The sequence below is a fragment of the Rhinolophus sinicus genome, chromosome 16 (assembly GCF_057876585.1).
Source record: "Rhinolophus sinicus isolate RSI-liver-muscle chromosome 16, RSI-T2T, whole genome shotgun sequence".
In the NCBI taxonomy this organism is placed as follows: domain Eukaryota; kingdom Metazoa; phylum Chordata; class Mammalia; order Chiroptera; family Rhinolophidae; genus Rhinolophus; species Rhinolophus sinicus.
Genome location: NC_142516.1, coordinates 16,364,377 through 16,390,308, shown reverse-complemented (window position 1 = coordinate 16,390,308; position 25,932 = coordinate 16,364,377). Strand labels below are relative to the sequence as shown.

Below are 25,932 nucleotides of genomic sequence, written 5' to 3'. Positions count from 1 at the left end.
TACCTGTGTTTATTATGGGGGCCAGAAAGTGCGCTGAGATTTCAGAGACATAAGAGGTCCCTTCCACTTGGAAGGGTTAGGGAGTTGTTCATGAAACAGGTGGCAGGGATACACATGTGGGGTGCGTGCCTTCATCACATGTGGATATATCATGCACGTCATCTAGAATGCAGAGCTGTAGATCAAATTAGAATGATACACACTTTTTGATTCATAGCTCAGCTGAGGACATCGACCCAGAGTAGCTTTTTCCATGTTTCCCCGAAAATAAGACCTAGCCAGGCAATCAGCTCTAATGCGTCTTTTGGAGCAAAAATTAATATAAGACCTGGTCTGATTTTAATATAAGATCAGGTATAATATAACATAATGTAACGTAACATAACATAATATAATATAATACTGAGTCAATATAATGTGATGTAATACTGGGTCTTATATAAATTTTTGCTCCAAAAGACACATTAGAGCTGATTGTCCGACCAGGTCTTATTTTCGGGGAAACAGGGTAGGAGGATGAGAGTAGGAAATGATGGGACAATTCATCTGAATCAAGTCCAATCACCCCTTCCATCGCCCCCGTCCCCATCGCCTTTATCACTTTGTGGTGATTGCCTTCAAGCTTGTCTGTCTCTCCCCACTCGTCTCCAAGCTCCTTAGGAGCACCGACCATTTCTGTTTTTATCTCTGGTTTATTCCTACCTTTAGCACATTACCAGCCTAGCTGGGCAGGCTCAGTCCACTTTGTTAAATGAATCGGAGATGGCTCCAAAGAGGGAGAAGACAGGGTGACTGAAAGTGGGTGCTGGGAAGGAAAGGTGCTTTGAGAAAAGGTATCATGGGTCTTAGAAGGAGCCAGGCAGTGAAAGCAAACACGTTATGAATGGCATTAACCATGAGATATGGCTGGCCCTGGTGTCTCTGAGCTGACCAGTTACCTGGATACATTCTTACCACTTTTCTCTATCCCTCTCACTCCCTTCCTTCTGCTGAACCAGTGAACCATTCTGATGGTATTTATGTACTTTTCCCCTGGTTTCGTCTCTGCTTCTCCATCCCCGTGCCTGGAGAGAGCTGCTAAAGAGCCAGGTGTAACTGTGCAGGATGCATCCATGCTCCACACTCACCTGTGCTGTGGAGACCTCCCAGAGGACATGAAAGCGGAGCAATGGCAGGAATCGCGTCTGCTGTGCTCACTACACCTTCCCAGGGCCTGGCACAGTGCAGGAGTTCCACAAATATTTATGGGCGGATTTCTGGATGAATACATGATGTAAATATCCAGTGCATCTGGTCCAGTGTCCTCAGTTCACAAATGGGAAATCTGACATCTAGAGGAAGCAAGGAAATTATCCCAAGTTCATCCCATACAGGGGACAGAAAGGGACTAGAGCCCAGTTATGCTATTTTTTCTATCCAGCCATCTTGTCCTGGGATTGGGGCCCAGCTCTCTTGAATTTGGTCACAAAATTTCAGATCACTGGATCCTGTAGTTGGATCAGACCCAAATATCCTTTTACAACTGGGAAGTCTGAAGTCCAAAGAGGGGGACAGATTTGTTCAGAGCCCCACAGTGAGGTAGGGACAACAGCAAAAAGCCCTCTATGTCTCCATATAGTCAACAAATGGGTCGTATGTGCCTGGCACCTTTAGAAATGCAGCAGTGAGCAGAGATAGCAGGCTCCTACCCTCGCAGACTCTATATTCTTGTGAGGAGAGGAAGACAGTAAGTGAAGGGGGGGAGGGTGGAACGAGAGAAAATGAGAGAGAGAAGGAGGAGAGAGGGATAGACAAGGAGAGAGCTAGAAGGAGGAGAGAGGAAGAGGAGGAGGAAGAGAGCTGGGAGAGACAGGGCCACGGAGAGAGGGAGAGAGCGAGAGCGAGCACACAGACCGTGACACAGGCTTACTTCAGGATGTTAAAGGAGCAGATGTACAGGCCAGTTGGAGATGTGTGTGTCTGGAGCTGAAGGCAGCCCGGTCATGGAATCTAGAGTTTAATCTAGATGAACTAGGAAGTTATCAAAAAGTTGCAAACAAGTCAAGTTACAGTATCTGTTGTATATTTTCCACAGGTCACTGTGACTCTATGTGGAGAATATATGGGGTGAGGACAAGAGTAGAATCTCAGTTATACCATGATCACGGTGTGAATCGATTGTTGATGTTATTATTTTACTTGTGACTTAATACTTTGGTTCATATCATTACCATCCATTTCTTGACTATCACCATTACCCACTGAAATACCTGGCTAGCACTTATATTTCAGATCAACAGAGCAGGGGAGGGGGCGTGTTTCTTGTTCTTTGGTCGAGGAGGACTTGAAGAGATTTGTGATCCCCAAGACATTTAGTGTAAAAACTGTGCATATTTTTCTGGGGAGAGGGTCCAAAGTTTTCATCAGTTTCTTAAAGGGGTCCGTGGCCTCCAAATGATGACTTAAATGCTGAAAAGCAGGGGGCATAAGAGGTCATTTCCTGAAGCCCGTTCCCAGCTCTCAAATCTGCACACTCTCGGAGATCTGTGAAAATGAGAATGTTGATGTTGAATTGTCATATCAGACTGAGGAATTGCACTTTCCTTCATCTGTACCCTTGTTGGAGTAAATAGAATTTGGGACTTTTTTTCCTCTGAGGACAAGTTAGTTTATTCCTTAGAAATATAATCTACAACTTTGTTTATTCAAACTCTGGTCTCTGAGTTTCTTTGACTTTTAAAATTGGCAAGTTCATTTCAAACGCGGCCTGAGGTGGTCCTGACCATAATTATTCACTGTGGATTTTATCCCGAATCTATGAATCCAAATATTCATCCATTCTTCCATCCATCCAACCATACACCCACCTACCCGCTTTCTTCCCCCCCCCTTGTTCCTCCTTTCCTCCTTCCCTCCCTCTCATCCATCCATCCATCCATCCATCCATCCATCCATCCATCCATCCATCCATCAATCCTTTCATCTCTCCACTCTTCCATCCATGTAATCTTCCATTTACCAGGCTCTGTACTAGGACTGGGGCAAGAGTTAGGAGACTCCAGTGCTTGCTCTTATGCCACCGTGACTCCTTGAAAAATATCCCCTGAGAAACCCCCTTTGAAACCTTTGCTTCTACTAGAATACTGGTGTGAAAACCCCACTTCAGAAGTTGCAAACTACGTTGGAAAAATTAAAGCGGTCTGCCTGCATAGTTACATAATTATAAGTATTCCCAGTAGTGTTCTGAGTCTGGGTCTAGACTCCTGGAGACTCCTTTATCAAAACTAATATTTTAGATCAATAGCAGCTTTACCCTTAGGTCAGCAGGTGGTGGGAAACCAATAGAGAACTTGAAATAGAAGCAGGCTCTTTGGGAAAGTGCAGTCTTCAGAAAGTGAGCAGGGAAGGGAGCCACAGCCACTTGGCTCCTGGGACTGTCTTTGCCCACAACCCTCAAATCCCTCATATAGTAATTCTGAGCCTTCGTGATCCATGTGTGCTCCTGGATGCAGGATGTAGCAGGAAGCCCTCATGGCATGGGGTTGTTTCAGTTTCCGAAGCATTTTCGACATGTACCTATCATATTCCCACTCGCCTTGTAAAACAAGCATTTTCATTTAATACAGTGAGGTCTTTGTATTCTCAACAACAAACACATGGGCTAAGACTCGCGGACACAACCTGCCTTTTTCTCCCAACACCCTCCCCTTCCCTACCCCACTCTGTCAGCCCTTCCAAAGCCCCGTGTCAGCAGAAATATCTGTTTACAAACAAGGGCTCTGAGAGAACAGTATCAGAAGCTCAAACAAGCCTCTCAAACGTGCCCCCAACTCTGCCCTTGAAGGCCTTGTGAACAGTGTGTATCACGGGCAGTAGCTTTCGTGGAAGGCTCCCTGCCTTTCTGTCTTTCCATCTGTCTCCATGTCTGGCTTCCTCTGCTCCTTGTACTTATTCTGTAAAACCGTGAGGAGCCTGGGCTAGAGCGGCAGTTGGAAGCTGGCTCGGGCCTGGGGCTACCTGGAAAACAGAGCCCAGACAGAGAGTTGCTGGCAGGCAGCAAGACAGACCCAAATGTGTCCAGCCTGCAGTGTCATTTGAAGCAGAAGCTGATTGAAGAAGGATTATTGATTGGGTGGATATAATAGTCCCCTGATGATTGTGTAGCCGTAGACCATTTTTCTAGGATTATCAACAGCTGCAGAAATTCTTACGCCACCATCTTGAACTTGAGTCTACTGTAGCTCCCCTTTTACCTACGCGTGGTAATGATAATCACAAACATATTTAGCTCATAATATGTGCCAGGCACTCTTCTGAGTACACTGCACGCATTAACTCTTTATTCCTCACAATGACCCTCTGAAATAGGTACTATTATAACCCCAGTTTTCCTAACGGCAGAACTGAGGTACTGGAAGGTTAAGTGACTTGCCCAAGGTCACACAGCCAGTAATGGTAGAATCAGTCCCCAGAGTCCACATTCTAACTATTCCTCCACAAAACTCTCTAGATCAGGTCAGAATTCCTTAGCCTCACGTTCAACTCCCCCCCCAAACCTTGTTTCCTTCTGTAACTTTCCTAGTTCCTTATACGTATCAGGGTTTCTCAACCTCAACACTGCTGACATTTTGAAATGGGTAATTTTCTGCTGTGGGAGTTTGTCCTGTGCACTGTAGGATGTTTAGTAACTTACTTGGCTTCTACCCACTAGATGCCAATAGCACTCCCCCCTCCCTAGTTGTGATAATCAAAAATGTCTGCAGAAACATTACCAAATGTTCACTGGTTGAGAACCACTGGCTTACGTGGATTCTTCTGATTAAATAGAGTTATCTGGTATTCCGAGAACACATATCCCCATCTCTATGCTTTTTTCACATTTCATTTCTCCCTTGACCTTGCAGTGTCCTTGACCTCCTCCCCATCAGTCTTCTCTAAAAGACTTACAGAGTCTTTCAGTTCCTCAACGTCTTTTATAGCCAGAAAGGAAACACTGGCTTGTCTGGGTTACTGATCTTCTTGTTTTAATGTGTTCTTTTGTTGTTTAAAACATCATCACCGATTCTGAACTTTCCATTTAAAATCCCCTAAAGATTCCACAGGAGTCTGAGTTAAAAGCTCAATTCATTCCATGTATGCAGCAGTTGTTCATTGGGTCTACCTTGTGTCAGGTCCCAGGCTAAGCATTCAGAGTATGAGGTCAAAGAAGATACAACAGCTGCACCTCAAGAGTTTACGTGATAGACTATCAGAGTTGGAAAGGAACTTGGAGATCCACTCTCCACCCTCTCCCAGTTGAGTAGATAGGGACACCAAGCCCCAGAAAGGAGATGGTATTTGATCAAGGTCAACTAGAGACCAAGCTCAAGGCTGAGCTAGATCGTCCTTCATTTGGTGGAATAAAATTAAAATTCCGAAGTCCCAGTGAGCACCTAAATACTGCTTATTCATCTAGAGCCTTAAGACGCTCCTGTGAGTTGAGTCATAATTCACAATTTTCTAGCGGATAGTAAAACAACAGAAAATTAATACCGGAAGTCTATCAGCCCTCTTTCTTCAAAATTTTGCGTACATTCCATGCTTCTCATTATAAGTCTCAAGGCTCAATGACTCCAGCTAGCCAGTGAGCACTAGACAGGGAGTCCTGAGGCGTGAGTCCTGGTTCTTTGAGTTCTGTGTCCCTATGAATAACAACAACATGAAATCCCTAGCTAATGATCCCCACGCCCATGGACTGTCTTCCTGAAAAACCACCAAAGATTCTCCATAGTCTAGGGAATAAACTTCAGATCTCTTGGCATGCCGTTCACAGTGCTTTGCAATCTGGCCTCAGACAGCTCTTGCTATTTTGTTTCCCTTCATTCCTAGGCCCCTTCAGTTACATCAAGAGCAGACGTCACAGCTCTTGACCTTGGCTCATAGGTCACCTGCTGCTACAGGGTCTTGGCCCAGGTCCCCCCACTAAGTTCCTGTTCCTCGTGCAAGGCTCAGTTCTTATGTCCCTCATTCAGGAAAATTTCCCTGAGCTTTCTTGTCCAAATCAAGTAGCTCTGTTTGCTTGTAGCTGTGCTTACACTTACTCTATTATGCTTTATTTATTTATAATTAAAATCTGCCCCTTGCCTTCATGTAGTCAGCTTTCCTCTGGCTGGGCAGCAAGAGGTAGAAGGTAAGAACAAGGACCCTTGAGTCTGCTTGCCTGGGTGTGAACCCCACCTCTGTCACTCAGGTTTGGGCAAGTAATTTGGGCTTCTCTGAGTCTCAGTTTCCTCATCTGTCAAATGGAGATAATAGCAATTCTCCCTGCCTGGATTATTGTGAAGGTTACCTGAGTTAATCATGCAAAGAGCTTAGCACAGCCTCTAGCACACACGGAATGCTCGGCAGCCATCAGCTCTCACTGCTCGCCCTGCACAGAAGAGTAATTCCGGATGGCACCGGTCCTGTGAAGTAGGGATCTGCCTGTCTGGCCCTGTCCCTTCCTTATCTCCCATTGTCATCTCTCTCCCTGCAAGGCTCACCCCTGGCTGTGTGGGCCAGGATGAGATGATGGCAGGCTCACCCGAGAGAGGAGCTTTCGTTTCCAGAGCTCAGCCCACACTGTCTGGCATGTGATTTTACATTATTTGCTGTGGGCCTGCGTCAGTTATGAAATTTACATCAGTTAGCTTGCCCATGTAGGAACCTTCCCCCCGCCTCGGAGCTGCTTGGATTAGCTACAGGTGCTGAGTTTTCCCGCCCGATGCTATTTTGTAGGTGAGGATTTGAGGTCCAGAGATGGACCCAAAGTTGACTTATCCATTAGGCAGCGTTGGCAAAGTGCCTGAAATCCACTGTACTTTTTAAGGGCCCATAAAAATGACTTGATTTCTTTTGAAATCAGAAGAAAAAATGTTAATATAATAATAATAACAATTTCTATGCAATTATGAACCCAGATTCTTGATTATATAAATCTTTATACCAATGCAATTATGAAATACAATTATATATATATATATAATATATATATATATATATATATATATATATATATATATATATATATATATATATATATTAAGGAAAAAGTGCCCAGAGCCCATGAATGTCGTGGATGAAGAGGAATTTGCCCAAGATCAATAATACATTAGTGACAAATCAAGGCAAAAGTTCATTTCTTATCACCCCCAGTTTAGGAGTCTTTTCCCTACATGTTCCAGAAAATCCCTAGAAGTGATTTCACTGTAGTCTTCTCCTTGCACAGATGGAGAAAAGGCACCAGAGACAGGCTGAAGTTTGCCTCAGGTCACACAGCTTATTCACACCAGCACTCAGCTAAGCAGTGCTTTCCTTACCTTTTTTTTTTTTTTGTACTTTATACAAACGTAATGATCACTGATGCCAACCTCCCCTCTATGTATATGGAGAAATTGAGGGCCAGCAAGCGAGCAGAAGGGGCTTTAAGACCCAGTGTCACAAAGATGCCCCCTCCTGCCTCCAAATTGAGGCTTTTGTTCCAGTATTATAAAGATGGTTTGAGAATTCAAAATCTACTTACATCAGGTTTCCTCACAAGCATGGGCCTTTCCTCCTTCTTTCCTTTCTTCCTCCTTCTTCTCTCTCTCTCTCTCTCTCTCTCTCTCCCCCTCCTATGTAGCCAGCCAGCCATCAATCCATTCAACAAATGTTTACAGAGTATTTATGTTCTAGACGCCATACAGAGGACTCTGGATGCAAAGTGGGAAGCAGACATGTACTCTTTACCCTCGCGGAGCCTCACTTTCCCCATGTGTGTGAACAGAAGCACACTTTCTGTTTTGCCTCCTTTAGAGTGATCTGGGAGAAACAAATGAAATAATTAAGATGCTTTGTACGCTTTCAAATGTCAAGTACACTTAAGCATGTTTCCCATGTTGTTATAACCAATAGAGTATATAATCAATATGGGGAAATTAAAAATTGGCTCTGTGAAGAAGTACCATAGAAAAAAAATAAGGCCTTTGTTAAACACCTGGCTTTGGAGTCACAGAGCTGGTTTCTAATCCTATTTATGTTGTTTCAACTCAAATGACCTTTGCCAAATCAGCACAACACTCTGAGTCTCTTTTACCTCATCTGTAAAATGGGATCAAAAGAACACATCTCATAGCGTAGTTGTAATAATTCAAAGAGGTGATGCACATGACATTCTTTGATCTTGTACGTGGCATGCCAGAAATGGGTCTGTTTCTTTCTCAATAGGTTCATGTGGCTCTGAATGGCATTAGAACAAATCAGAGTAGTGATCCTAGGGGCAATGTAAGGAGGCAGGTATGGGAATAATAGGTCTTTCGAATTGCACAGTATTAGCTCCTATTGTGTCTACACTGTGTCAACAGAAGGGCTGGCACTAGACTTAGGGAATAGCAGGTCTCTTGTCAGAGGTTGTAGCCTATGTCTGGTCCGTACCCTGGATGACCAGCTAGGACCTGATACAGAGGATGCCCCATGAATACGTGTTGAATGGATTGGTGAATAGACAACTAGATTAAATGAGTCAGGACTTGGGCTTGTTAATTTGGAGAACAGGAGAGTCAGGAATAACATAATATGATCAAAAGCCTCAGACATATCCGGGGTTGTCCTGAGGTAAAGGACACAGAATAACTCCATGAGTTGCCGGGACCAGTTCCTGGAGCACTGAGTGGAAAGGAGAGGGAGGTGCTTTAGGTTCACACTGGAAGAGAACTGAGACACGGCCAAAGGTACAAAGGCCTCTTCAAACCAATAGGAGTTCTCTGATTCTGGAAATGTGAGCAGTCACTGGTCGAGATGTGACACAGGTGATTTGAGCAGGAGGTGGGGTGTCAAAGGGGATGACTTCCAGGGCAACTTCAGCTCCGACGAGGCCGAACTCCATGAACGATGAAGGGGAAGGGCTTGGGGCTGCTGGGAAGAACGCTGGTGGCGGGATGCACTGGTCCTTCACAATCTGCTGGGAAGGGGTATCATGGCCTCTGAGGTTTGATGAGTGAGCTGGGAGAGCTCGTACGTCCCCCCCTCGTCCAAAGGACCAAGGGTAGGCTGCCTTCTCCAGGGCAGCTCCACCACCAGCACCCACTCAGTCTAGCAGGGTCTGGTTCATGCTACAGCAACCTTTAAGGGTGAACAAAAAGAAAATGCGTGAATCCTCCTCCTCCTTCTCCTCTTCCTCCCTTTCCTCCTCTTTCCCCTTTCCCCCTTCTCCTTCCTTTCTTCCCTCGTACTCTCCCTCCTCTTTTATCTTTGTCTTTTTCTTCCTCTCCTTCTCTCACTTCCTTTTTTTAAAGTTTGTATGCACCAATTTCATTGACAATGTGTGAAAAAGAGAACAAAAAACATGTTTCTCTATTTCAGAGAACAAGTCAGAAAGGATCAAATTTAACAACGCAAAGGAAGGGGAGAAAAAACAAAAAACAAATGGTTCTAATTCTGAGAAAAACAGAGCGGACGTTTATATTTAATATCCTTAAATTAATGTCAGTAATATCAAAGTGTAGCTAACATTTATGACGTGCTATGCCAATGAGTGTTTGCATTCTCTCATTAAATCCTCAGAATGGCACTATGCATTAAGTACTGTTATTATCAGTTTACAGTTGAAACTATCAGGGAGGTGAAGGGATTTTGCCCAAGGCTACAGAGCTCACAAGTGGCAGAGCTGGGATTCTCACAGATCAGACTCCACAGTATACATGTTTAACACTTGTTATATTGCCAGTGACCATGTGCCAAGTCCTGGTTCGTTCATTATCTCATTAGTTCTCCCTACAGCCATCAGAGGTAGATAGTATCATCCCCATTTTACAGATGTGAAGACTGATACTAGTAGGGATGCCCCAACTTTCCAAGTCACGTAGCTAGCGAATGGTAGCGTCAGCATTTGAAAGCACATTTGTTGGTCTGTAAGACCCTGACCTTTCCATGTCCACACAGCCTGCTTACATAGAAGCAAACAAGGCATGCTGGAGCCAAGAGCCAGAAGGAAACACGGCTGCACACTGAGTCCTCAAGAACACTTTGCCATCCCAAACACAGGACAAGTCTGTGTACTAATAAAGCTTGTCGGTTTTAGGAACCATTAGGCACACTTTTGTCAACCTTGCCTTACATCTGGATAACCTTAAATAGTTTACAAAGAAATAGACGTACGTTTATCTCCTTTCTCTCTGAAAAATGATCTATTGAAGTTTATAGGATAAGATTTTTAATCCCTGGAGTACATGTGGGAAAACTGAGGCTCAAAGAATTGAATGAACTCATCCAGGGTCACACAGCTAGTAAAAAAGGCAAGTGGATTCATGTAGTCAGGGGACTTTCAGATAATGGCTCCCAACAGGGAAAAAAAATACAGGCAGAGAGCAGACACACATGCCACTGTGGACATTCTTTCTACTCCACGCAGTCCTGCAAAAGAAAATCTGGCCCCACCCATCCACTTGCATGGTCAACACATAGGAGACACCTGAGCTGATCTTGACCTTGTGAATTGCTCCAAAGAGTCTTTCTTGATGCTCCAGGCTCTTTTACACCAGAAGAGAGGGGTGTCCAGGACTCAGTATAGTTTGGGATGAGACTCTAGCCAGGTATGATTTACTTCAAGCCTCCTCCTTCCACTGAGCCTAAGCTCAATAGTCTGAGTCAAGGTGTCCTCGGAGATGAGGACACTGAAGAGCAGTCCCTCTGGTACTCAGGTACCTATCTCTGTGACATCCTAGCCTTCCTCTGAATGCCGGGGGCTCCCGAGTCTTCTGGGGTCATTTTGGTGAGCCTCCACCTGACTGCACCAAGTGTGGGGACCATAGGGACACATAACCCAAATATGTCCGTTTTAATCACTCTCCTCTGGAGAGATAAAAGCTTTCCATAGGATTGCTCTCTCAAGCATTCCTCTGTAGCTTTGATACCAGCCATTAAATCACGGAAAGGAAAACAAAACAAAACACAACAAAGAAAGGGACCAGCTCCAACCTTTAGCTTTTGATTTTTTTAGCCTCCTGAAAGAAAGGAGATTGTTGACCTCAAGTTCCCCCTTTCCATCCTCTCACCTCTGCTTGGATCCCCCTGGCAGATGTGCCACAGCTAGTGGACATCCTTAAATGGGAAGGGCTGAACCTGCCTACCTTTCCTCCCTCTCCCTCCTGCATGACCTTCCATCTCCCACAGTGGGAACCAAGGCTGGGATGGCTGAAGGGCCTGGGATCTCAGAGTCACAGGCAGTATGAGAGGAACGGGAACTGTGGTGTAACCCTCCTATCTCATTGGGTAGGCGGATGAAAAGCATCAGGAGAGCTCTGGCTTTAGAGTAAGTCCGGTGGTGATTCCAGCATTCTCTACCTGAGGTCTTTGGGGGGGAATCATTTAATTTTGCTACACCTCAGTTTCCTTCTCTGGCAAAGGACTATCAGGGCAGCCCACTTCCCGGGGTCAGTCACCATGAGCATTAAATGAGATGTCTGTGCTTAGCAGAGAGATTGCTACATAGACGCTTTCAACAAACATTCATTATTATTATCATTATTTATTTGAAAATGCTGCTTTGTCACAGGCAGGAATGACCCGGGTGGAGTTTTCTCTCCTCCCACCTCCGCTCTCCCAATGAGAGAAAACAAATAATAACAGGACCTTGATGTAAATTGTCATCCTTTGCTAATTGTCCTCCCTAGACAGTGGTGAAAGAAAGCCAAATGTTATCAGAGCTAATTTTGTGTTGAGCCTGGGAAAACATTCAAGGAAAAAAAAAAAAGAAACACAGGATAGAGGCATAGTTGAGGCCCCGCTTGTCTGAGGGGGAAACTGAACTTGACATCAGGAAGTCTTGAATTCCAGTTTGTCCTACTGCTTAGTGCTGTGTGACCTTGGGCAGGTGATTTCACCTCTCTGAGTCTCAGTTGTCTCATCTGTAAATAGCACCTATGGTACAAGGTTGCTATGAGGGTTATGTGTGACAAATTGGCCAGGAAGCAGCTATATACCTGCTCAGCACACAGCAGGTGTTTCAGACATGCACATTGCAGCTGAAACTCAGAAGCACCCCTCCCCTGAGAAGAACATTTCCTGTGTGTGGTGACCACACCACCGATTTTTGTATCTTCCTAATACACCTTGCTCTGTTCACAATAGGAATCAGGTAAACTGAGGCAATGTATGATACGTAACCAGAGAAGGATTCTGAACTGGGTACAAAGCAGTGGAAGATGGGATAAATATTGGAGAAGTTTTGGTGGGAGAGCTTAGAAAAGTTGGTGAATGATAGTGTTACGGTTTTTTAGGGTTATCATAACAGAGTACCACAGACGAGGTGGCTTAAATAGCAGAGATTTATTTTCTCGTGATTTATTTCTCCGAGGCCAATCTCCTTGGCATGTAGATAGCTGCATTCCCTGTGTCTTCCCATGGTTTTCCTTCTGTACGTGTCTGTGTCCTAATGTTCTCTTTTTATAAGGACACCAATCCTATTGGATTAGGGCTTACCCTCGGGAACCATGTTAGCTTGATGACCTCTGTAAGGACCCGATCTCTTAATAAGGTAACATTCTGAGGTGCTAGGGGTTAGAGCTTCAACACAGGAATTTGGGGAAGACACGATTCAGCTCATAACACATGGAAAGAATGATGGCAGCCCAGTGACAGCAACCTTGAAGAAAAAACAAAAAACAAAAATGTGGGTCCAAAACCAACAGGCAGGAATCTCGCAGTGCAAGTCCATATGTGGAAGCATGAGCTCAGGGAGGTATTCCCAATGCCAGGGAGACAACAGGCCCAATCCTGGGTCCCTGTGAAGTGGGGCGAACCAAGTAGAACAGATTAAACACGAGTCATAAAGAACCATTGATTCTTAGTGTTTTAGGCTCAGGCAGAAGAATGGCATGGGCAGCAGCCCCCCGGCTTGCCGTTCCGTTTACCTTGCTTGCGTTGGTGCTATGGGACTTACGGAAATATTTTTGGAGGGGCTGTGCCTTCAAACGGCCCCCATTTGGCACTTCTTGCAGTGATGTGATTCAGAGCCTGGGCTGGGAATCCTGCAGGCCTGCATTATGGGCGGTGTTGCCTTGCATAAGCCTCTTCCCCTTCCTGAACCTCAGTTTTTTCTGAAGAATGGGCAATGCTGACAATTTTGTCGTGAAGATTAAGTAAGAGGCTTAATGCAGAGCACATGGTACCTGGCAAGTTCTAAATAAAGGGCCACATGCTTTTTAAAGAAGACAGCAGTAGAGAAGTGTCTCTCCCTCCCTTTATTTTTTCTTTTAATAACAAACTCTGTGGGGCACCTACAAGGCACCGGGCTCTGCATTGGATGCTAGGCATTTTGAAAGGAACCAAATGGACACATAGGTGGGAAACCCAGACGTTGTATGTACAGAAGTGGTGGATTTTCGGACAGGGAGGAGCAGGGTGAATATGTGGGAGAAAGATTTGTCTGTGCTGGGGTGGAATGGAGTGGCCAGACAAAGCTGTCCTGGAGTACTGTTTAAAGTGATATTTAGAGGGTAACCCCACAGCCTGGAGGTTCTCCCAGTCTAACCCTGGCCAAGGTTTCGGGAGACGCCCCATTAGCCTTCTGCCATCAAACTTGCCTCCTTATACATGCTCTTCACCTCTGGGGTGAAGTGTAGTGAGTAGATGAGAAGAAAAAGAGGCAATGACAGTAAACATCAAGCTTCTGGGTGTGGATAGCAAGCCCTTTTCACAGCAAGCCTACCTGCAGGAAGGTAGGGACATGTTAGAAAGGCCAGCTGACCAGGGTTCGAGTGACCGATGACACTCGAATGACACTCCATCTGTACAGCAGGCCCAGACACCTCACATGGGCCTGGGAACGGGCTCTCTCCCACTTGTACTGTCTGCCTCCATGTATTTACAGCCTGGAGACAGCCTTGTGTTAATTAGATGTAGATGTGTGCAGGATTGCCTGAGGCCTTCCATCTTGCCAGGTGGGGATACGTCCCCTGGGATCCACCTCCAGTACCACACAGATGGTGCTCACTTCAGACCTACTCTCACTGTTTCTTCCACTATGTCTCTATCTTCCTGGAGAACCATGGGGAGAGACAGGGTGGAGGTGTTGGGAATATACCCATGTCCTCCAGAGACACAGAAGAGAGGGGACCTAAGCATGCCAGAATCGGGAATGGCACGAGGCCTCCGATCAAATCAACATATTTGAGAGTACCTCCTACTTAGAAGGAACCGTTCTAACAGAGAATAAAAGACCTCTTAGATTATAGTGGGGAATGATTTAATCCGAACCCCTCCTTTTTCAGAGAAGGGAAATGAGCCCCACAGCATAAGGGGTGGTGTGGCTTGTCCTAGGCAAGTTCATCTGGCAAGCTGAGCCCAGATATATGGTTCCACGTCCCCGGTTCTGGGCTGGTGATACAGCAGTGTACCCTAATCCTACCCCCTGAAATGTGACTTCTGTTGATGAAAATATTTTCCTACAGAAATAGGTCCCCGTCACCATTCTATGCCTCACCCCATCCCTACTGAAGTTCAGTGATTTCCTTTCGCCACTTACACTCCAGGTAAATATTTCCCTCTGAACTTCTGAAGCGACTGCTTCAAGGCTCTCATTTCCCTTAATGTGTTTCCTCTTGGTTCTACTGCAAACCCTCTCTTTGCCCTTCCTCTCTGCCTCCTGGGGCTAAATCACCTCTTAGTGCCCTGCGCAGTGGTGCAGAGCCTGGCCTTTTCTCACTGTTTCCTTCTTCTCTCTTGACTGCAGACAGAGGTGGCCTGAGCCAGGGTCCCCAGCCCCAGGAAGGTTCTGAACTGACGGCACCCTACAGATGTGTAAACATTTTACCTTGCTAACCCAGCTAGCCACCTTCCAAAGGCAACAGGAAAACCAGGGACTGGGAGCCCCTGGCAAAATAAAAACCTGCAGAGAGAGAGAGAGAGAGAGAGAGAGAGAGAGAGAGAGAGAGAGCCCTATTTCAGACGTTAATTTCCTCATTAGAAGAATTTTCTGCTTCAGTGTATGGGGGTAGGAGGGTGAGCCAGGGAAGGAAGAGAAGGTGAGTTGAGAGGTGGGGTGGTGGGGGGTACGAGAGTATCAGCTCCAGGAACCATTGCTCTCCTTGATGCTCATAGAGGGTAGGTAACTCATTCCAAATCTGGAGTCAAAAATTTGGCGTTGGAAACGTCACTGGGGAGGTAGTTTTTATGCACAGTCTCCTACTAGCAGCTAAGCCCATGGGAACTTATGATTTCTAAGTAAGGTTTGCAGTGGGAGGAGGACGGGTGCTTTTTCGAGCCTTCCTCTTACCTGCTCTTGATGTATTGGTCAAGATGCCTTCTCTCTCTGGCCTTCCCGTTTTCTGCTTCTTGTCATTTTCTATTTTTCATCCTTGACCTCACTCCCAGATCCTCCAGCATCTTAAAAATGAAACTCCTTTTGGAGAGCCAGACTGTATGCCAAGAGCCACACTGCTTTTAAGTATGACAACTTAAAGAGAGATACAGATGAGGGAATTAAAATCCACAGAGGTGAAGTGATTTGCCCCAGATATATAGCTCGTGATGGTCGTCATGAGGATGACCCTGAGTCCAGAGACCCTGCACTTTCTACCCTACCAAGAACACACTCTGCCTTCTGATTCTCTCTGTTCGTTAGCCGTGAAGATAAAAATCAGTGCCCCTGATTCTATTTGTCCTCTCTTCTCTCTGTCTGTTCAGAATAACTCATAGGCTCATTCATGAGACACTGAGTGCCTGCTGTAGGTAAGTCATGGAGCAAGCTGCGACACAGGGTGCAGATGACTCAGACGGGTCATCCCTGTCAGAAAGCATCCAGTCTGGGGTGGGAGGGGGTGGGACGGCATGACTCTAAAACCAGAGAGCAAGTGTCCAGTTTCCTAAAAGTAAAATGAATTCAGAGAAGAAAATGATCATTCCTTACAGAGAAGAGAATGATCAGGGAGAGATTCTTGGAAGAGGTGGTTTCTGTGTCAGCTGTTGGGAAACCTGGAATCACAGAAAAGCAGACTTGGACGGAGCATGAGAGGGGAATTTCATTCAATCCCCTTCTTTGCCACATGGTGGAGAACCCAGGCCCAGAAGAGGTACTTGGTCCTTCACCAGGTTGCCCAGACCATGAGAAAAGGTTGATTTTATGAGGATACTCTGGCCATTTCATGGAGGACTGTTGGCCTGGGAGTGGGAAGAGAAGTGTAGGCAGACTTAAGTGCCTGACCCAAACTGCCCTCCACGTCAGCTGCTAACAGAGAGATGGACACAAATTCCGGGGCCCTGGTGCCCACAAAGGAGTAAAGACGATGTGGGCCTCCTCTATTGATTTTTCGGGAAGCTCTCCATGATCATTTGATGAGTGCTCATGGCAGACGCACACTCAAAGTTACTGTGACTGCGACAATTCTCAGCTGAACGTAGGGGCCGTCCTTGTAAATGGCATCTTTTATTCATCCTCGTAGCCGTCTCATTCTCCTCCCACCTGGCCTGATGCATCATCTGAGAGCTAAAATACACTCTTAGGTAGAAAGTCCCCTTCCCCGTCCAACGACCTGTCTGTGCCAAGGACACTGGGTATATACCACAAAGGCTGGGGAGTAGGGGTTGGTGAGTGTAAAGATAATTGGATCCAAAGAGAATCTGCTAAGTGACTTCCTGGGGTTCCCAGGGTAAGTGTAGAGAAGTCTGGCTTGGAACTTTCCCAAACACCCAACTAAAACTTGTGACGCCCCCAGGCAGATGGTGTAATCCTGATCCATAGTGGCACTGATGAGGGAGAGGGTGATGTGTAGCGTCAGTGCAGAGGACAGTGAATATGAGGGTGTGATGGATCCAGAACCACTCACCAACCAGTTGACTGTAAACCCATCTCTTTACCTTCTTTAATTTCCATTTCCTCCCCTGTAAACTTAATGTCACCACCTTGGGGATGTTACATGGATTAAATGAATTAATGCACACACAGACCTTAGCACAATGCTTGACCTGCCATTAGTTGTTTGGTAGTTTTTACTTATTATTAGCTATTATGCAGGAGTCCCCAACATCTGTTTATGTTAAGAGACTGCTGGGGGTTTGTGTGTGTGTGTGTGTGTGTGTGTGTGTGTGTGTTTCTTTTGTCTTTTTTTAATATTAGCTTTAGTGTTAGAGAAAAACAAACTGAATTGGGTCTCAGGAAATTTGTCAATGACTTTATGTGACCTGACAAATGCCTTCCATTCTCTGGATCTCAACTCTCTCCCTTGTCAAGGGAAGGAGTTGAAAGCGGTGGTCTTTAAAAACCTTTCCAGCTCAGATATTCAGCATGCCTGCCTTACTTTGGGACTGACTGTCAGGGCTTGCCAGGACTCCTGTTAGAGACAGAGGGTTAGCTTTGCTTGATGCTCGCTTCTTCAGGCCAACTTTCCCGACGAATCACCACCACGGGTCATCTGATGACCACTAACGGCTGATGTACACTCAAAGCTATGGTTCTGCTAAAGGAACAGCTTCTATTCACTGCTATCTCCCTCTGTTTCTCTCTCACCTGTATCATCCTACACTTAAAATACCCGCTTCATTAGAAAGTCTTCTTCCCCGTTTCACAGCTTTGCAAAATCAAAGGTTTTCAGATTTCAATTACCATCATTGGTGGAGGTGGTATTTTGTTTAGTTCAAGTACTGATTCTTCAAACAACAACTTGTTTTTCTATGCTCCATATTCAAAGCAAATAAAAGTGAAACTGCTTGGGTTACAGTTGTGGTAAGAAGCCCCTCCCCGCAAACCCAACTCACTGTCCCCTCAGGTCCTCTAGCCTTCGCCTTGCCCTCAGGGTGGTCCCCGAGGCCCCTTCAGTAACTGCCAGGATCCCACAGAGCACAGTGTGAAGACTTGGGTCTAGACATCCTGGTAGAAATGTATTGGAGAGAAATATTTTACCCCTCTTCTTCCATCCTTTATTTATTCATCTTTCTCTTTTGGGGCCATCTAGGGCTGTATGACAAATGTTCTTATACCTCTCGTGACCGAGGATGGGTCGTGGGCATTCACACCGTCAGTGACCAAGGCAACAGAGACCCGCGCTACTTCTTCTCATTGAAGACAGACCGGGCCCGGCAAGTGACCACCATCAGTGCCCACCGCAGCTACCTGCCAGGCCAGTGGGTATACCTGGCTGCCACCTATGATGGGCGGCTGATGAAGCTCTATGTGAATGGTGCCCAGGTGGCCACCTCTGGGGAACAGGTGGGTGGCATCTTCAGCCCGCTGACCCAGAAGTGTAAGGTGCTCATGCTGGGAGGCAGCACCCTGACTCACAACTACCGGGGCTACATCGAGCGCTTCAGTCTGTGGAAGGTGGCCAGGACGCAGCGGGAGGTGCTGCTGGACATGGAGACGCATGGCCTCCACGCGCCTGTACCTCAGCTCCTCCTCCAGGAGAACTGGGACAATATGAAGCGCACCTGGTCCCCCATGAAGGACGGCAACAGCCCTCAAGTGGAATTCAGCGCTGCCCACAGCTTCCTGCTGGACACGAGCTTGGAGCCCCCTCTGTGTGGGCAGACGCTGTGTGACAACGCTGAAGTCATCGCCAGCTACAACCAGCTGCCGCGTTTCCGCCGGCCCAAGGTGGTGCGTTACCGTGTGGTCAACCTGCACGATGACGGCCACGAGAACCCCACCGTGAGCCGCCAGCAGATCGACGTGCAGCACCGCCAGCTGGCCGAGGCCTTCAAGCACTACAACATCTCCTGGGAGCTGGAGGTGCTGGAGGTGAACAACTCTTCCCTGCGCCGCCGCCTCGTCCTGGCCAACTGCGACATCGGCAAGATCGGGGACGAGAACTGCGACCCCGAGTGCAACCACACGCTGACTGGCCACGACGGGGGGGACTGCCGCCACCTGCGCCACCCCGCCTTCATGAAGAAGCAGCAGAATGGGGTGTGCGACATGGACTGTAACTACGAGCGCTTCAACTTTGACGGCGGAGAGTGCTGTGACCCCGACATCACCGACGTCACCAAGACTTGCTTCGATCCCGACTCTCCACACAGGTAAGACCTGTTGGGCAGATGATGCCCGGTTCAGAGCTGAACTTGTCCCCCGTTTTATAGGCAAGTCACCTGAGGCCCATAAGGGTTTCGGGAATTTCCCAGTTTACACAGTAGCGTCGTGACTGAGGCCAGTCTGTTACTCACGTAATCACGGGGACCATATGCAAGCATAATTCATCACAATCATGTTTATTGAGTGCCTACTCTGAGCTGAGAAGGAAAACTCAGAACCCTGTTTTCTCGAGGACCTCAGAGTCTAAATTGGGTGGCAAGAGCAGAGAACAAGCAGCTGTTGAAATGTATGTGGTAGAGTGGGTCAGAGTTGTGCCATCCAATACGTAGTCCCTAGCCACGTTTCACTGTGTACATTAAAAATTAGTTGAGATTAAATACAATTTAAAATCCAGTTTCTGAGCCACACTTACTCCAATTCAAGTACACAGTGGCCGCGTGGGGCTAGCAACTACCATACTGGGTGAAGCAATGTGGTCTGTTAGACAGAGCAGGTAAAGCTGGGGCCACCTGGGGTCGGACAGCCTGGGTTCAGCTCTCAGGGATCCTAGTTCCTCACTTTGTGACCTCTTAGATGCTATTTCCCCATGTGTAAAATAGTAATAATCGTGGTACCTGTTTTGTCAAGCTGCTCGGAGGGTTGAGAGTGAGAGAAGGCATATAAAGCACAGTCTCATAGTGGCTAGCAGACAATTAATTCTCAATAAGTGTGTTTGTCATTATTTGTATAATGAAAGGTAGCGTGTGCTGTGTAAAGGGAGTGCCATGGGAGATCAAAGAGAAAAAGGACTGAATTGCAGTTTGAGTACCTCGGGGCGAGCTTTGGTACAATTCGGACCTCAGAGATTGGGTTGGGGAAGAATGGAACACCCTGGAGGCAGAGGAGCTTCTCGTGTCCTGCTGAGAAGAGGGTATAAAGGGGGGTCTTCTGTCTAATGTCTCTCGTAGCCTCTGCCTTGTGTTGTCAACTCTAACCAGGAGCTCCAAGGGGGGGACCCATGGGTGATGTGTATTCGATGTGGGACCTGGAGGAACGACTTCCGAGCCAGAGAGACAGTTCACATCCATTTTTCTGATGTCCCAGTTTCACACTGAACTTTTCCATTCTGTCCAACACATCGGACCCTGGATTTGCTGATAGCCTGAGCATATTTGCAGACCTCTGCAGCTTTTCTGCTGACTCTTCTCTTTATGTGTCTCTCAAAAGAGCAAGGGCCTCCCCTGCACAGACAAAATACCTATGTGCAAAGGAATGACGATGCTGGCAAGAGAATGTCATGCCTGGCAGCAAGCCAGAAAGCACGTCAGCTCAGCTTCCTGGCACCAGGCGGGCCCCTGGACTCTCACCTTGGCTGAGACACATGAACAGCCCATGGGGGAAGAAGCCTTGGTGTGTGGCCAGTTCCTTCCAGGTCACAATGCCCTTTCATCTCTAATCTCATTTGGTCTTTGACAGAATTTGGCACAAAGACAAGATAGGGGTTAATATTTGCATTTGATGGACAGGGAAATAGAGGGCCTTCGAGAGTAAAATGACTCTGCCAAGGTCATGGGTCAGGAAAGTCATTCGGTTAAGTCACAAATGCAGGTTTTCCGAGGTTAATGCAGCACTCGTATGTGTTCTGCTGAACTAGACTCCCAGCAGTTACCTACGTGCCCACGCAGCCTGGGCATGGCAGAGGACGAATGGCTGGAAGTCATTCACCCATTTGTCATTCATTCATTCATCCATCCATTCATGCAACACGTGTTTATTCAGCACCTACCAAGTGCCGGGAAGATGGGTACCCGGACTTCTATTTTGCTGAAGGAAATGCAGGCTTCGGAATGATGAAGGGATTAACCTAAGGTCACTCAGCTAACAAATGGAGAGCTCGGATTTGAACCCAGGTCTGTTGACTCCAATGCTGTCACTGAAGGAGGGTATTTTTAAGTTGAAGGCACAGTAAGAGGCAGAGTTAAAGGACAGGAGTGACAGTCAGGGTGGCTTTCGTAAAGCCTTGGGGGGAAACTGCTGAGTATGATTGGGTCAGGACCGAGGGCAGCTGGCTTTTGGGGCAGGGCGCTGTGCTGATGTGGAGGGGCTGGGGGCCCCAGAGGCGAAATACCTCGCTATCAGCAGACAGAGCTGGCAGGCTCCAGTGGCCTCCCTCTTCTCTAAGTCATGGGGCTGCATGCCCAGCATGTCTGTGAGTGGCCCTGGGCCAGTGCTGTGACCACTCACGCCAGGGCCTGTTTGTTTGCTGGCTGGGAAAGTCGTGTGCCCTGGGTAAGCCCCACTGGGCAACGTGTCATCTCCTCACGGGGCTGGGGGTGACAGCATTCTGGCAGCATCAGCTCTCCTGTGTGCAGAGAGAAACCTGTGAAACTTTGTAGAGAAGTATTTGCTTTTTGAATTGAAAGAAAAAAAAAGGAGGGGGAGGAAGTGGAGGAGGAAGAAATGAGAGAAAAAAGGAAAGAAGAGAGGCACCTGTGATAGAAGCAGTGAACATTCGATTAACATTATCTAGGCGATCTTTAATAAAGAGCTGAACTTAACTGTCACCCAGGGTGTTTGTCTCTCTCTTTCTTTGTCTCTCTCCATTCTCTCTCTTTTTCTTTTTTAATGGGTAAAGGCGGTAAAGATAATATTTAAATTACTCGTTTTCAATCTCTGGTGAAGTACCAGGTTTCCCCCCTCCCCCTAAATGTTGCAAACCAACACCTTTATAATATGCAGCAACAATGAATGGATATAAAATGAAATACTGTGAGCGTGGGGAAGCAGTGTCAGAGTTCTATAAAAGTGTCTTGAGTAAAATAAGATCCACCAGCAATGCAGCAGGCACATTGACAGATGCCATCAGAGAAGTGCCATTTCTTTGAACTCATTTAAACTCATGCTTTACCTAATAAACCTTGGGCTCTTTAGTCCGTGTTCTCAAGAATTCTTACGTTGTAGGAGAGCACCCAGCCCCAGCAGATCTAAGACTGCAGATCAAAGTGGTATCAAATGTCAGGCCTAGAAACATCTTTGGAGATCACTAGGTCCAAAATCCTTCCCTTCCCTAGAGGGACACTGCGGACAAATCTCACCCAGTCCCTTAGGGCCATACTAGGGTTAGGGGTGCTCTCGATTTCTGCATCCTGGTTGTCCGCTGTGGCACAGCTTCCCAGCACTGCCCTGGCATCCTTGCAGGCCACCGGTACCTACCCCTCACATTCTGTCCTCGCTCTATTCTTTGCCTGCTGTCCTCAAGAGCTTGGGATTATGAAGTCCTGAATGAGTCATTTGGGAAGAGAATCTTTCTGTGAGTCATTGAAGCACTATTATATTAGAGCGACATTGGCAGTGAGTAAGAGGCTGTGATAAGGACAGCGAATTGAGGTGTGCACCGAGGGGGGTACTGGGACAGACAGTGAGGGGGCCAGGAGCCTTATCGTATAATCATTTGAAAATGTTTGGCTAGGTGAGAAAATTCTCACAGGGCTGTGACCACAGGACCATGGCACATGCACTTCCAAGTATCAGAAAGCATGTCCTGTGGAAAAGGGGGCAGAGTTATTCAATATGGTTTCTAAGCCGTGGCTGGGACCGGCGTGTGGCAACCACAGGAGGCAGCTTTGAATTGAGTAACAGATAATGTCATCCCTAATCAGAATGGTCCTTCCAGGGGAGTGCTTCTCTGTAGGGAAGTGAGCCCCCCCTCACCTGAGGCACGCACCTTGAGGCGGTAGCCAGGATTACAGCAATGGTGGGAAAGGCAGCCTTGATGGACTTGGAAGTGAGCAGTACACAGCCCAACTTTTTGACGATACCTTGTTCCAAATAATTTTAGGAAACCAAATGGTGACTGTTTCTGTCCTGTTTAATGGGCATTTATTGGGCACGTCTACCCCTCCCGGCCTCCCTGCTATTCACTGGGGGTGTTGAAATGAGTAGGACACTTTTCTCACCATTGAGGGGCCTTCCACTTAAGTAAGGGAGTCATATTCAAACATAAGAAACTCTGATCTGTGGTTTTAGTGGCACACAGTGGGGCAGGAGACCTAGAAAGCAGAGATTTATTCTTCTGGGAAAACAAGGTAAGTTGGCTGGAGCAGGCGTGATCTAAGTACGTGTCGCGGAACTGGCAGTGCATTGAGAGACAGAGATGCAGTCTGCACCAATCAGGGTCCTGGTGGGAAACAGATGGCGCATTTGGAAAGAACAATTAAGGAGCATTGAAGGAGGGCCTATTTTGAAGGAGAAGCTATTTGCAACAGTGTAGGCAGGGTTTAGGACAACCGGCAAGGCCAGGGTCAGCAATCTGGGGGAGCCGTTTCTATCCTTGGCCTGTAGAGGCAAGAGGGGGGGAGTGGTTATGGAACCCCAAGAGAGTGGCTGTGTGGAGAGGAGCTTCCTGGCACCTGTGACTCTCCATAGAGAGGAGTAGCCAATCTATGACCCGCTGGTCAGACGGGAGCCAGAAGATTAAATTCTATACATCACTTCTCCCTGCCTTCTAGTCTCCTGCCAGTGCTTCCCATTGGGGAACCAGACTGGTAACCACAAGCCAAAGCAACTCAAAGAGGCCAGCCTCTCAAGATCACAGAGCAGGGTGGAGAGGGGTGGGCAGTGGATGTGGGTAAGCAAACGGAACACGTCCCAAACACAGAGAAAGCCAGTCCATGCAGAGGGTACCGCGTGAGAATGGGGAGGGGGAGGGGGTGAGGAAGGGCTTGGAGAATACAGAGTCCCATAGCATGGCTGGGTGCAGACGAGAGGCAGAGGAAGGTGTAGTTCATCCCATGGAAAACTCTAGTATCAGGCTAAACCCTTCCTCCTTGCCTCTCTCCCTTACTTTATTTCCTTCTTTTCTTATTTCCTCCCTTTCTTTCTTCATTTCCTTCTTTCCTCCTTCCCTCCCTCCCTCCGTTTCTTTTTTCCTTCTCTCAGTAAATATTTGTTGAATGCTCCCTCTGTGCCAGCCCAGTCCCTGCCCGTTGGGAGCTCAGCATCTCGTGGAGAAAGACAGACAAGTAAAGAGGCCATTGCAATCACCGATGTGAAAGGACCCCTGTGTCAGCCAGGAGGAACGGTCTGTGTGAGCAGTAATGGTCTTTCCATCAGACTGGTCAGTCAGAAACAGACATTCCGATGCTCTTTGGCCATTCTCTACTGTGGTGGAGATGAGCCAGGTAGGCAGAACTTCATCTGCAGCTGTCAGCAATGTCTACAAATAAGTCAGAATGTGCTTCACATGCCTTTTTATAAATAAAATGGAAAACCTGGGTACTGATAGAAATCCCCAGAAGCACGCCACCCCGGGGCACTTGGCATTTTAGTCTGTATGTACCCCACTGCAAGATGTTGCAATAAACCCACCAACTTCCTGTTTGGACCTTCCCCCCCGCCCCAGTCTGCCAGCTCTGGCACCATTAGGTTATTTCACCTTTGTCCATGAATATCTATTCATGTGGAATGGGGCAGATGGAAAAAAAAGAGACTCCCCTTATATACTGTTGGAGCCAACATTTTCTTTGTCTTCGCTTTATTATTATTTTTAATGTAACAAGGGTATTCCCATTGCCATGTTTTGATTGATTGCCTGATTGACTGACTGATTGATTAATTGGACCCTGGTTGACATCGCGGGAAGTCTTTGGCAAGGGTACAGTGAGGCAGCCTCCCTGACCCCTCTGCGGGCCTCTGTAGTTTCCCCTCAGCCTCTTCCCCTGCCCCTTACCAGACTCCATTCAATGGTTCACCTTCATTCACTGGGGTCTCTCACTTCTTTTCTGGGGTGATTTCAGGGAACATACATTTCTTTCACCCACGATGTCTCCAAATCTAGAAAAGGTGTGTGGACTCAGGGACTCTGAGCTGAAAGGGGCACTGGAGTGGTCCAACCCCCTCTTGCTGTGGACGAGGAGACTGGGCTCCCAAGAGAGGCAAACACTGACCCAGGCCTCACAACGAGAGTGGGCTGAGCTGAGAGCCAGACCCAGAGTCTCATGTTGTAGTCCCAAGGCATTTCAGCCCCTCTACTTTGTCCTGGTATCTCACAAGCTGGCCATATGAAGCGTAGACAAATTCTATTTAGTATGGTCGCGTTCTTACCCATCATCCCTATTCTGTTAAGATACTTCAATATCCGAGGCACTGTGATCAATGCCCTAGGGATCTAAGATGTAATCTCTGTCCTGAAAGTGCTTGTAAGCTGTGGTTTAATGACCTTTGCTTACTTGTCATTCAAGAGATGGCAAGATGATTAATTTACAAATGAACCACACAGATGATAAAGCTTCCCTGCACTCTGAGAAAAGGCAGGCTCCCTGTGCTTTGGAGAAATTAGGAAAGGTTTTCTGGTGGTGAAGGCGTACAGTCTTGCAGCATTAGTTGGCTTTGTCGTGATAGAAAAGAGGTGGGTGAGAGCAAAGGGATTGGGGGCTATGTAGGGAAAGCATGAGAAAGGGATGAGTGTGCGTGGGACGTCATGCAGGGGAAATGGAGTCTAGTTATGGCTCGGTAGCTTCTTAGCTATGCAATCTTGGGCAAGTCTGTTGATCTGCCTGTGCGTCCATTTCCATATCTTCCAAAAGGGAATAATAATAACATCTGACCGCCTGGATCACACCGCCTTGAAGGTCACATAAAATAATATCCCAGAAAGAGTTCTGGGAAGAGTTAACCAGCCTGCAGATGAAAGAGCGCATTGTTATATATTTTTTTTCAGTAACTTTATTCATTCTTTTCCAGTCATCATGTAAGAAAAATAGCTTGGAATTTTATAATCAGAATATCAGAGTTTATTTAACGTGACTAATAGTCATTAAAACAATAACAGGAGTCAGGCCTGGTATAGTAGAAAAATGATGTGTGTTGGAGACTGACCAGGGGTTGAATCTTGCATCCACTGTTCATTCGCTGACTGACCTTGGCCCAGTCCTCACTAAGAGTCACTGGTTTGTCAT

The 25,932-nt window shown here is 46.9% G+C and overlaps 1 protein-coding gene across 1 annotated transcript in view; it reads left to right on the top strand.

The window, feature by feature from the left end:
* Positions 1-25,932, top strand: part of PAPPA (pappalysin 1) — a 235,406-nt gene that overhangs the window by 14,337 nt on the left and 195,137 nt on the right. The window contains exon 2 of the mRNA XM_019731188.3: positions 17,922-18,984. Coding sequence (XP_019586747.3) covers positions 17,922-18,984 — 1,063 coding nt within the window. The remainder of the gene's footprint in view (positions 1-17,921; positions 18,985-25,932) is intronic.